The sequence below is a fragment of the Phalaenopsis equestris genome, unplaced genomic scaffold (genome assembly GCF_001263595.1).
Source record: "Phalaenopsis equestris unplaced genomic scaffold, ASM126359v1 Scaffold000800, whole genome shotgun sequence".
Classification (NCBI taxonomy): domain Eukaryota; kingdom Viridiplantae; phylum Streptophyta; class Magnoliopsida; order Asparagales; family Orchidaceae; genus Phalaenopsis; species Phalaenopsis equestris.
This window is the reverse complement of record NW_018165240.1, coordinates 315,940-328,793: the sequence shown is the minus strand read 5'-3', so window position 1 is coordinate 328,793 and position 12,854 is coordinate 315,940. Positions and strand designations below refer to the sequence as shown.

At 40.2% G+C, this 12,854-nt stretch overlaps 1 protein-coding gene across 3 annotated transcripts in view; it reads right to left on the bottom strand.

Moving 5' to 3' along the window:
• The window catches only part of LOC110031274 (probable polyribonucleotide nucleotidyltransferase 1, chloroplastic), a 100,980-nt gene extending 88,363 nt beyond the window's left edge, over positions 1–12,617 (bottom strand). For all 3 annotated transcript variants that reach the window (XM_020734389.1, XM_020734388.1, XM_020734390.1), the window contains exons 1-2: positions 12,201–12,617; positions 11,727–11,795 (exon numbers count right to left, since the gene is read on the bottom strand). In XM_020734389.1, the coding sequence (XP_020590048.1) occupies positions 11,727–11,795; positions 12,201–12,488 (357 nt within the window). In that variant the 5' untranslated portion in view covers positions 12,489–12,617. The remainder of the gene's footprint in view (positions 1–11,726; positions 11,796–12,200) is intronic.
• Between the last annotated feature and the right edge of the window lie 237 nt (positions 12,618–12,854).

Below are 12,854 nucleotides of genomic sequence, written 5' to 3'. Positions count from 1 at the left end.
CTCGCACGCGTCTTCTTCCTCTCTCTCGACCTCGTTTTCCATTGCACGAAAGAACGGTAGCAGCATACGAAGTCTATCCTCCTTTCTTCTTCTTCGTCGTCGTTTGAGTAAGTATCACACAATGAGGAAAACTGTATGAACCTTCCTCCTTCGGCTTCCTCCTTATCTTCTTCTCTCATAGGCAAGACAAGAACTTTCCTTCTTCCTTCGTCAATTCTTCTTTCGCTCTCCCTTTCGTACTACGACGGTTACGAGTGAAGAATGATCGAGAGATACCCTCCCCTCTCCACTTCACTAAACAAATCATCCCAATGGTTCAATTCAGTAATAATATTATTATTATTATTTCAAAACTTTCTGTTATCACAGAACAAATGAGAAATTGGAGGAGACAATAAGATAGAAGAAGAGATGGAAAGGAGATATATAAGCGGAGGTTAGACATCATACCTTATTTATCTTCCGCATTCATAAGTGATCAACAAGTTGATGTCTAGCTCTTCCACTAACTTTATCTCATTCTCTTAACCTTTGCACTACCTCCTCTCGCCTGTTTTACAACTCAATCCACATTTTCCCAAACAGTTCTCCAGGAACACTCTCTCGCTCCTTGCCTCTCATGCTCTTTCTTCAAGTTTCTAAATGATATGATGGAAACCATCCATACACTCTTTTAGGCGGTGAGAAAATTGAGTCAATTCATCTGGATTGAGGTGATTTTTTTTCTCTATAATAAGGTGTTACATTGTTCCCACCTTAAGAATTTTGTCCATGAACTCATGGCAAACAACTATATAATATAAGCAATAAACATTTCATACATATTGACTAGATATATAAAAAATATATTTCACCGTGAATTTGTGAGCATCACTTCCCAGACACTTACATTAAACCATAGTAGTATATTAATAAATCATGCAATGAAGCACAAACACTGACAATACTTATTCAAGAGACCAAACAATTGAACATTAAATTCATCACAATCACACAAGAAAGAGAGAGAGAGTGATGCGGGATGTTTTGGCTATGTGGGGACCAAACCAGTTAGATACTACTTAGGGTGGAAGTTTCGCCCTTCCTTTCTCCTACCCATTGTGATCCTCTCTTGATTGTACGCCCCTTTTTTCTCATAGTTGTTGCCATGCTCCCTTTCTCTTCTTCAACCCCTTCCATTTTCATCCCCCTTCCTTTCAAATATCTTGCCTATGCTACCCTCTAGTCTTCCCCTATTTATAAATGGTGTTTTGCTTAGGTTTAACCAGTTTTTGTCGATTTCTAGTTTCAGGTGTGTCCCAAAGGCATCTCCCATCTGAGGGTTGTATCTGACGGTGAGCTGTACTTCGGCTGTACCTCGCCGACGTGGCGATTACCTCCATTCGACCTTGTTGTCATCTTCCTTCGAGCAGTCCGCCTGCCTTCTCCCGCCCCCTCCCGTTGTCAACAATCAATCTGAACTCCCGCCCCCTACCCCGAGCCCCCTCCTCTTTGATTCCCTTCAAGCAGCCCGCTTGCCTTCTCCAGCACCTTCCAGTAGCCAGTCGAGCCCATCACGGCAGCCGCTAGGAATCCCAAACTCACCAGTCATCCGGGACTCCTTCAAACGGGCTACCAACACTGTTGTTCCAACATTACCCTGTCGGATCCGTCGAGCTTCCTTAGAGAAGGTCATTTCTGTGTGTCTTGCCCTTTTCTTATTCTCGTAGTATTTATAATTGTTTACTATTTTACAAGCTTTTGATGTTCTGTCAATGAGTCGTCATTATATTATCTTGATTGCAACAATAAAATGTGTCATTCAAGTAGTGGTTTAAGTTAACTCCAGCATAATTTGGTATCAAAGTTAACTCAACCCAAATCTTAGCCTAGAGTTACCCAGTATTTGCCCACACCCAGCCATTGAAATTTTTTTTCTTTTCCCTCTTCCTTTTCCCTCCTTTCTCTCATCTCTTTCTGAATCACACACAATCATGCCGCCACGTTGACACAAGCCATACCCGATCAGAGAAAAAAATACAATGGGAGATTTGCCGCCTGCAACAACGACGGGTCGAGATGGATGACGGGACCCAACTCAACTGCGACATTGAGAGTCAAAGAGTAGACTGCAACGACTATCTGAATATGTTTCACCGCGAAGACGTCAGCGATGATGAATATCGACCACGCTGCTTCGACATTCACTACCAAAGGAGGCCACAAGAGGATCCCTCGTTTGACACCCACCGAAACTACAGTATCAAAACGGACCTACCGGAGTTTGAAGGAAACATGGATCCCGAAGAATTCATTGACTGGTTCCAAGCAGTCTAACTCATCTTTGAATACAAAGAGGTCCCGAGGATAAACGAGTTAAAATCGCCGCTATCAAATTGAAAAAAAATGCCTCGTTATGGTGGAAAAATCTACAACAATATCACAAACGAGACGGAAGCAGCAAGATCACCCTGTGCGCAAAAATGAAGAAAGTAATAGAGAAGAAATAATTGTCACCCCACTAGCACGAGGATATGTTTCTTATACTCCACAACCTACAGCAGCAAGATCATTCGGTCAAGAAGTTCACAGTGAAGTTTGACCAATTACAAATGAAGTGTGAGTTAGAAGAGCAAGAGGAGCACATGATTGTCCGCTATCTGGGGGACCTAAAACCCGTTATTAGCAACGTCGTTCAACTATAGCTCTGGTGGTTGTTGGGCGATGATCGGACCTGAGCATTAAAGGTAAAACAGTAGCAAATAAACTGTGGTTGTCGGGCCACAGTCATCCTTCCAACACCAATCGACCTTCATGAAATCACCTACAGCCACGCCTACCGACAAGACCACCTTTGGAGCTGGCAAGTCACTATCAGGAAGAGAAAAGACCATCCTGAGCAGCACGAAGACAAAAAGGGTAGTTCATTTGGGATTGTTCCTGCATGAAAGTGTTTTCGATGCCACGGTAACAGTCACATCGCCGCCACCTGTCTCACAAGTCGAGTCCTCTCATTCACTGAAGAAGACATCGAAAAAATAGAGTAGGCTGACTCGGAGGATAGTTCAAAAAAAGCACTTCAACTTTCAGGAGACAAAGGCAAAATATTGGTCATACGGAGGGTTCTGTAGTCCGAACCGAAACGAGATCCGTCACAGCTACGACACAGCATCTTCCGCACCACATGCACAGTAAAATGCAAAATATGTAGTTTGATCATCGACGGTGGCTGTTGTGAAAACGTCATGTAAGCTAATGGTGCAAAAATTGGGATGACATGGCTAAGGCACAGCATCTTCCGCACCACGTGCACAGTAAAAGACAAAATATGTATTCTAATAATCCACGGAGGATGTTGTGAAAACGTCGTGTACGCTAATGGTGCAAAAGTTAGGATGATACCGAAGTTTACCCAAACCACGACACAAGACATAATTTTATTAATCACTTAAACACGATTACATTGAAGACTCAAAAGAAAGAAATACCCCACAAAGAAGAAACATAAAACAAAGGATTATAAATAAAGACTCGATAAAAAAAGACACAACAAGCTTAACGAGGAGGGAATCCAGGCGGTGGTACAAGGCAGACGACTGCGGTGAAGGCCGGAGATGTCTCGCTACTGTGGAAGAGATGGGCAACAAATCAGCAAAGGTGGGGGCGTCGAACCGCATTTGTTGGACGTTGGGAAGGGGCAACGGTGGCTTCGGAGTGCAGGGAAGCTGCAAGGAGGAGATGCAGAAGGTTGGTGGAGCAGGACAGCAAGGGGCGACAGTCCAAACAGCAGTAGGTTGTTGTTTGGGGCTGATGGACAGCAAAAAAACAGGAAAGGGAAAGCTTTGTGTGCTGCGACAGCGAAAATGGAGACGAGGGTAGTGGGGATGAGGGAAGATAAGGCGATAGGGACGGCTAGAACAGCAGAAAACAAAAGATACTTGTTGTTTCTGGGTAGTGGTAGCAAGGATGGAGGCTAGAATGATGGAACGGCAACAGGAAAACGGATGTATGCTTCGTCGGGGTCGAATTACAGTGGTTGCACCACTCGGACCTTGGAGGCGACACCGCCTTCAACAAGAGACATCCGGAGTACAAACTTGATGTTGAATACAACTCTCAAGAAGAAAAAACACTCAGAAAAAATTGAATTTAGATTTCATAAAACAAGTTCCTTACCCTAGACACAAGAACACCTATTTATAGAAGACTTGACTCAACTTTAGGAAACATTAAAATAGGAAATGAATAATATCAGATTTTAGAATGTAGGCAAAAATTTTTAAAATAGAAAATAAAAAAATAATGCAAGGGTTTTAAAATTGGAAGGACAATAAAATAAGATTTTAGTTTTAGAAAAAGTTTTAAATTAGGAAGGAGAATAAAAATTAGATTTCAATTTTAGGAAAGATTTTAAATTAGAAGGTGCTTAGGAAAAAAAGTTGACGGGGGAGAAAATAAAGGTGAGAAAAAGAAAAGAGATCAAAAAGGAAAGAGCGAGGAGGACAGAGGACAACCCAATGGGATTAACCACACAAAAACATTTGCGATCAAATTCTCTCACCTAGTTGAAAAGAGTAATGAGATGTGTGTCGATCTGTCAAATTCTCAACCGGCGGTCAGCTACAAAAGCAAGTTTGGGGTGATGTGGTTCCAATGGATGCATCTCACGTCCTTCTAGAACGACCGTGGTAGTATGACTAGAAAACATGACAGTTTCACAAACACATATGCATTCAAGAAGGATGAGCAGAGCATCATGTTATTACCTATCAAGCATGCGAAGGGCATCATCGACATAGAGGACTTGTTAGTCTCACGAGCCACCATCCTACAGTTAGTTTGAGACGTGCCATTGGCCCTTGCATTAGTTATCCTAGAAGATTCTACAACCGCGACTACATGATTTCAAAGACGTGATGATCGAAAACCTTCCAGACGACTTACCACCACTAAGGGACATCCAACATGACATAGATATCATACCAGGATCAGAGTTACCAAATTGCCCCGCCTACAAATTGCCACCTGTAGAGTACGAGAAGCTACAACATCGGGTGTAGGATCTTGTTACAAGAGGATTAGTCTGAAAAAGCACCAATCCATGTGTTGTCCCCGCCCTTATAGTACCCAAGAAAAATGGTTCATGACGGATTTGCATTAGCACCAGTGGCATTAACAAAATTACCATCAAATATCGTTTACCCATACCTCACCTCGGTGATCTCTTATATCAACTACACAGAGCCACCGTTTTCTCAAAAATCGGCCTACGCAGTGGTTATCATCAAATAAGAATGCAACTACAAGATGAGGGGAAGACAGTCTTCAAGACGTGGGATGGTCTCTACAAATGGACATTTATGCATTTCGAGCTGTCCAACGCATTTAGCACTTCGTGGAGCTGATGGATCAAGTGGCAACATCGAAAAATTCGTAGTGGTCTACTTCAACGATATTTTAGTTTATAGTAAATCAGAAGAGGACCAGCTGCAGCACCTTTGGGTGGTATTTGAGGTCTTGCGAGCCAAATAATTGTACGCCCACCCAGGAAATGTCACTTCAACACAAACCAAGTATGTTTTCTGGGCTACAATGTGTCTAGCAGAGGCATTCAAATGGACTCAATGAAGATCGTGGCAAATCATGAGCTGGACCGCGCCACAATCATTCACTGAACTACAAAAATTTTTAGGGCTTGCCTCCTTCCACTAAAAATTTGTCCAAAACTTCAGCACTATCAGTGTCTACCTCACAGAATTGTTGAAACGAAAAGAATTCACATGGACAGCCATAGCTCAGTCCAGCTTCTACGCACTCAATGAAAATGTGACTCATGCACCTATTCTAGCCCAACCAGATTTCAACAAATTGTTTGAGGTCGAATGTGAAGCATCCAACGTGGGCATTGGTGTTGTCCTCAGTCAAGGAAGTCACCTCATTGCCTTTCCAACGAAAAACTAAACGATTCACGAAGAAAATAGTCAACCTATGACAAGGAGTTCTATGGAATTGTAAGAGCTCTGGAGCATTGAAGTCATTATCTTCTAACAACAAGTTCACCCTGTTCACTAACCAAGAAAATTTAAAGTTCTTAAACAGTTAAAGCAAACAAAATGGGCAACACGCCACGTGGGTGGGGTGGAATTCTTAGCTCCATTCCAGTTCCTGCTCAAACACAAAGTCAGGAGTCAAAATCGTGTCGTGGACACGCTAATCCATCGTCACCTGCTAATCGCATCCATGCAGACTCAAATTGTAGATTTGAGATATAAAAGACTTATACGAACAAATGAGGACTTCCAGGAGATCTGGGAGCAGTGTCGTGTGCAACCTACCGAGTAGTACTACCAAACGAATGATTATTTGTTCTAACAAAATAAATTATGCATTCTCTGATGCTTGCTGAGAGAAGTCATCATACAAGAGAACCACAATAGAGGATTAGTCAGCCATGTTGGCATGGATAAAATGCTTGCCCTCGTAAGATAACACTTTTTTGGCCTCGTCTGACAAGAGATGTTGATGGCCCCGTCTGACAAGAGATGTTAAGCAATATGTCCTACAATGTAGGATTTGCCATCTAGCCAAAACCCATGTGCAGAATACAGGTTTGTCACCCTTTTGTCGGTACCTGAGGCGTCACTGGATCGACGTCAGCATGGACTTTATGGTGGGACTTCCCACACCCAAAGGAACAAAGATTTTGTCATGTTAGTGGTAGATTTTTTCTAAAAAAAATGCGCATTTCGTGGCCTACCACCAGACGATGGACGCCTCTCACATTGTCGACTTGTATTTCCGAGAGATCATGCGACTTCATGGCATTCCTCGAACCATCACCTACGACCGGGATGTCAAATTTTTGAGCCACTTCTGGAGGACCCTCTGGGAAAAATTAGGCACCAAGCTTCAATTCAATTTGGCAACACACCCTCAAACAGATGGTTAGCTCATAGACAATAGAAGTCTTGGGAATCTTTTGTGATGCTTCAAGGGCAAAAGCAACAAACAATGGGATATCATTGTTGCGCAAGTTGAATTCGCCAATAATTGATCCATGAGCCAGACTACGGGACGCACTTCTTTTGAAATTGTGTACGGGCGCAATCCGCTCACACCCCTTGAGTTAGTACAACTTCTAAACCCATAAGAGATCAGCGCGGATGTTATCGAATGTGTTCACCAGATTCAGCAACTCCACAAGGGCGTTGGGAGAGCGATTACTAAACAGAACCACAAATATCAGATGCATGTAAACAAAACCAGGAAGAATGTAACATTTCAAGAATGAGACCTTGTGTGGATTTAACTAAAGAAAGAGTGATTACCGAAAAACTCAAACACAGAACAGATGGACATTTTCAAATACTAATAAAATTGAATGACAATACCTACAAGATTGACCTGCCCAGGGACTATAAAATTTCAATTACATTCAATGTCGCGGACCTAACACTGTACTTCGAGGATCCTGAAGCTTAGACAAATGATGTTGAAGCTCCCCCAACCATAGTAGATTGAGGCAGAGTTGTTTTAGTCGGGTGAGGCAAGGGGTCGGTCCAACCTCCCTGTTGGACCAGACCAATTAGATTCTACTTACGGCGGAAGTTCCACCCCTCCTTTATCTTGCCTGTTGAGATCCTATTTTGATCTTCTACCCCTCTTTCCTCATAATCATTGCCATCCTCCTCTGCTCTTCTTCAACCCCTTCCATTTTCAACCTCCTTCCTTTCCTAGATCTTGCCTATGCTAGACTCTAGTCTTCCCTTATTTATATAAGGTGTTTTGCTTAGGTTTAACTAGTTGTTGATTTCTGATTTCTGGTGTGCCTTTAAGGCGTCTCTCTTCCAAGGGTTGTATTCGAAAGTGAGTTGTGCTTCGGCTATACCTCATATGAGGTAGTGACTACCTCCCTTCGACCTTGCCTGCCCCCTCCAGTCACTGCCTGTCACTCCCGACTTCATCCCACTAGTCACCAAACTTGTTGCCCCCCCCCACCCCCTCTGATTCCCTTCCAACAGCCCGCCTACCACCTCCAATAACAGAGTAGACTACCAACACTGTTGCCCCCTCAGCTTCCTTGCCAACAATCTGTCAGCCCATTTCAGCATCTTCCAGCAGTCTTTCAAGCCCCTTCCAACAAGTAATAGTCATCCCAAACTCCTTCCAACGGGCCGCAAACACTATTGTTCCAGCATTACCCTGTTGAATCAATCGCGGTTTATTAGAGAGGGTGGTGTCTTTGTGTCTTTCCATTTTCTTATTCCCGTGGTATTTATATTGTTTACTATTTTACAAGCATGTGTTGCTCCGTCAAAGAAGTGTCGTTGTACTATCTTGATTGCAACAATAAAATGTTTCATTCGAGTCGTGGTTTGGGTTAACTCCAGTATCAGAGAAAGAGAATCAAAAGCAACAATACAAATATTTCATAATGACACCACTAATTGAAAAAGGTCGCAAATATAAAACATATAACAATTTACAAATTAACTGAAAAAATTATATATTAATTCACATACTTCAACCGAAACCAATGATATGACATAGCAACTATATAGCCTTTGGTACATTATAACCAAAAAAAAAACTTGAAAATAATTGTTGACCTCTATTTCAAATCCATAACATGACATTAAAGTGTACACTGTTCAATTTAATCGCACTACTAAGAGAATGCCCCTAAAAGCGGTTATGGTCAACAAGTCATTGGGTATGCCGAAAGCCTCTTATGTCTACGAAAGCACCAAAAAACGGCCATGATATCAAACCCCAAGATCTCATTAGAGGCCCATCATCAAGATGATGGTCGCAATAATCACAATGATAAGACCCGAATTTCAAAATATAAATAGGTAGTGTGGGTCAATGTTAATCAACTACCAAAGAGATTTCCAAAAAGGACTTCAGTCAAATTCTAACAACTCCCTCATGGACTTATAGGAAGCAGCTAGGTTTTTGAAAGTTTTAAATCAATTTTGAATTTTTTAATATCACATGGGGATAGTGAATCACTGCAAGAAATATTGTGGTGTGCTTGCTCTAGGAACCACCAAGAGTAAGGTTTTTGCGGAATTGTTTCATTCTAAAAAAGAAAAAATCAAGCAAGGATTTACATTTTGCTCCCCTCTAGAACAAAATATCAACCATACACATCTTTAGAGGTGTGGTGGGAAAGCTTGCTCCAATATTCTATTCTATTATAATATCATGCTTCAAGAATTTTACAAGGCCCCATATGAGCCTTCGAGTGTGTAGCGGGAGTGAAGACAATATGCTTGCTTTACAAGACTCAAGCATGCTTTTAATAGTGATACAAACACTCTTTTAGACTTACTCTTGTCTAAATTATGTTAATTTGTTATATGCTATGAAGACTCGTATAAACCTTTGAGGCATGGTGGGGTAGTCCAGTGAGAACTGAGGTGCTTCAATCACTACTCATACAAGCTTTTGAAAATATCGTAAGAGACCTATATGAGGTTACAATGCCTCTTGCATTGACCCACAAATGCTTATGAAAATGTAGCGGGTAGACTTGATCCATTTCCCACTGACCACTTCATATGGGTGATATGAAAGTGCAACCCAAATAGGCAAGTCCTTCCCAATGGCATAAATCGTCACAACACGCCATGGTTACATAGCATAAATTATTGGTAAAATAGACCCTCAACAAAAGTAACATGAACAAAAATATATGATGGGTGAAAAACCTAAAATGCACCTAAGAGAGTGTAAAATATTGAAGTAAAACAAAATAAGCATTTAATAAGTTCAATTTATACAAACTTTCGAGAGCTCGTCATCATCAACAACTAATTAAAACATTGGTTCAATTCACAGGTGAGGTCAACTGAGACTCCCTCTGCCTCCTCGACATAACAGTAAGGAAAAAAAAGATTTAAACTCAAAGTACGTAGAAATATACTCCAAAAGCTTATTTATATTTATTCTATTAAAAAAATTATTTATAGCCAGTTAAATCAATATTCTTTCACTTGAATCTTCACAACAAAGACAAATCAACATGATGGTTGACTTCAAATTCCACTTCAAAGTGAAAATAATTAAATTGCACGCTTTTATGTATAACACGTTTTGAGACTGATTTCATATCGCCGCAGGATAAAATTCATGACTATATCTAGTTACATGATAATATTTTTTTTATCAGAAGATTAGCGCAGATGTGCCAACATAAACGTATTAAAGCTTAGGACAAGAGCTAGAGTGTTGGCATTAAAAAGAAAGATGATTAAACATCGAAACTATTTTGTTGAATTTTCAACCAATTTCCCACCTTTCCCATACTTCCTTAAGCTTTTAAATCAATTTTCATGATTTTTCAAAAAAAGGTAATAACAAAATTACATGTAATATGAATTATACTACTTTCCATCAAGTTTGTCTCTATTTTCCTTCACGGTGTGCACAAAACCCGTGTCATTCTCTCCTCTGGCTTAACCCACGCACCACCCCACTTGGCGCAATCTCAACCAAATCGTCAATAGCAATGATGACCGCATCATTGTGCCTTTTGGGGCCTCAAACAGCCACTAAGCCTATAAAACCCCCCAAAAAAAAAGATCCAAACACACGGGGAGGAATTAATAAGTTATCCAAATGCTATCCTTGAGCATAGTCGAGCACTATTGTGTCCAACTTTGTTTTCATCCGCCTTAATGACACCTTGTGAGTGAAATTCATCAAACATTACAGCTGAACTTCACTGATGCTCACTTATTCTTGGATCAAGAACCTACGTTCCGTCTTTAGATATCTTAAGAGAAATAGTCATTGGTATTATTACAGTGCTCTCCTTAAGATTAAGTGTTTCAAAATTTACATATAACGTTAGCCCAAAAAGTTCAACAAAATACCTTATTTGTAATAGATAAATAAGTTTTGATTTTTCTTCATTATTATTAACCATTTTTATACAAAGTAAAACCTCCAGACCATGTTTAAAAGGTAAATTCAATACTATATTTAGAAATAAAAATCTTAACACTAACTTTACGAATATATATATCCCAAAATATAAGGATGTTTAATAAAGTGCTTCCTAGAATTGAGAGTGAAATATTATGGAAATTTGATGAAGCTCGCCAGCTGTTCATTTCATCCAAGATGAATCCTTCAACAAACTAAAAATGAATTCCTTTTCCAACCACCAAACTTTCCTCATGAATATCTTCAATACATTGGAATTTTTCAATATTAGGCATTATGTACTCAGTTGAATCTGTACAACAGCATTTTTCATGCAATCCTTCCTCTAACTTTTTGGCTTCGAATGCAATAGATCCACTCCTGCCTTCTCTATAATAAATAAAATCTTTTACTGGTGAAATCTGTAAAAAATTAGCATGTTTAAATTCCCTTTATTCAATGAAAGTCAGTCAACATAAAGCACTCGGAAAATTAGCCTGAGTTAAAAATTTTATCATTTTACAGAAAGGGTAATATTTAGGTTAACTTAAAGCTAAAATAAATGTTGTCGATCAGAGTGAAATATAAAATCACCTCTAAAAATAACTTTCAAGTGAAAAGGTTGCTTATTAAAACAGTGGATTGGCTTCAGCATTACAAGTTCAGTCAACGTTAACTAAAGAAAATATCAATGCTACCTCCGTTCAAAGTCCAAACATTTCTGACAAGCCCACAGAAATGTCGCATTAATTTCAAATATATGCATCTACGCAGATACGGGGATACAAGTTCAGCATAAGAACACAACTTACAGTTTCACCATCAGTAATCGTAACAGAACCACTAGCTTGCCTCCCAATATGACCAGTTTCAACCAAAATCTGCAGTGAAAGGCAGGACAGCGATTCAACTAAAGATTCGTTTAATGATAACTTGAAAAAAAAAAAAAAAAGTTTCCCAATTTACGCGTCAGGTGACTAAAACTAAAGAAGAATTTAAAAGATAGCGCAACGTAGAAAAAAAATTATGAAGGTAAAATCATTCGCAACCACGAAGCTGATTAAATTCCCGTTGCCCGGCGTGCTTCAATCCGATAGAATCCCCATAGAAATACAAAGAGATTACGCGTGGAGATAAAGCCAGCTAACAAAATAAGCTCAAAACCAAACCAATCAGATGCAGCGATTAAGCTCAAATTCAACAATAAAACCAACTAACAAAACAAGCTCAAAACCAAACCAATGTTACGAAAGGAAATAAGAAGCCATAAAAGATATAAATCTCACATGTCGGTCGCCCACGGGGATCCTGACCGAGTGCTTCTGCGGCGCCGAAGTGCTCTCTTCTTCAGCGTTCTCCGTGACTTCCGACTCCATCGAAACTCTAAGTTGAGTTCTTCTCGCGCAGAAAGAATGGAGACAAAAGGAACTGCGGCGCGAACGCTCCCCGCTCTCACTTGGGAGAATGCGGTGGGATGAGGAGGGTAGACTTAGGGTTCGCTTTCTGAGAGAGAACAAGGGTGGGATAGAAAGCGGGGGAACGGTTCCGCCAAGAAGCACAGGGTTTGCAAGCATTTCGACTCTTCTTCTTCCTTCTCCTTCACCTCTTCTTGAAGGTGACAAGGGTTCTGGAAGGAGTTCTTGGAGTGCGAGGAGCAGGCTTTATCCGTTAGAGTGAAGTAATTGTGTGATGTATGTGTTGGGTGCTCCTCGTTGCCAAAAAAAAAAAAATTTAAAAAAATTAATAAAAAATAAAAATAAGATCCATCAAAATATATTTTACGTTGATTGAGGATGAAGGTCGAACACTACATACATCTCTAATTTTTCTGTGATGTGGGTGCTCTTATGTTTTGGGGGAATTTACATAAATATCACTAAATTCTTATGTATTTACAACAAAAATTTTATTTTTATATTTATGCGCTGCTAAATTTTTTC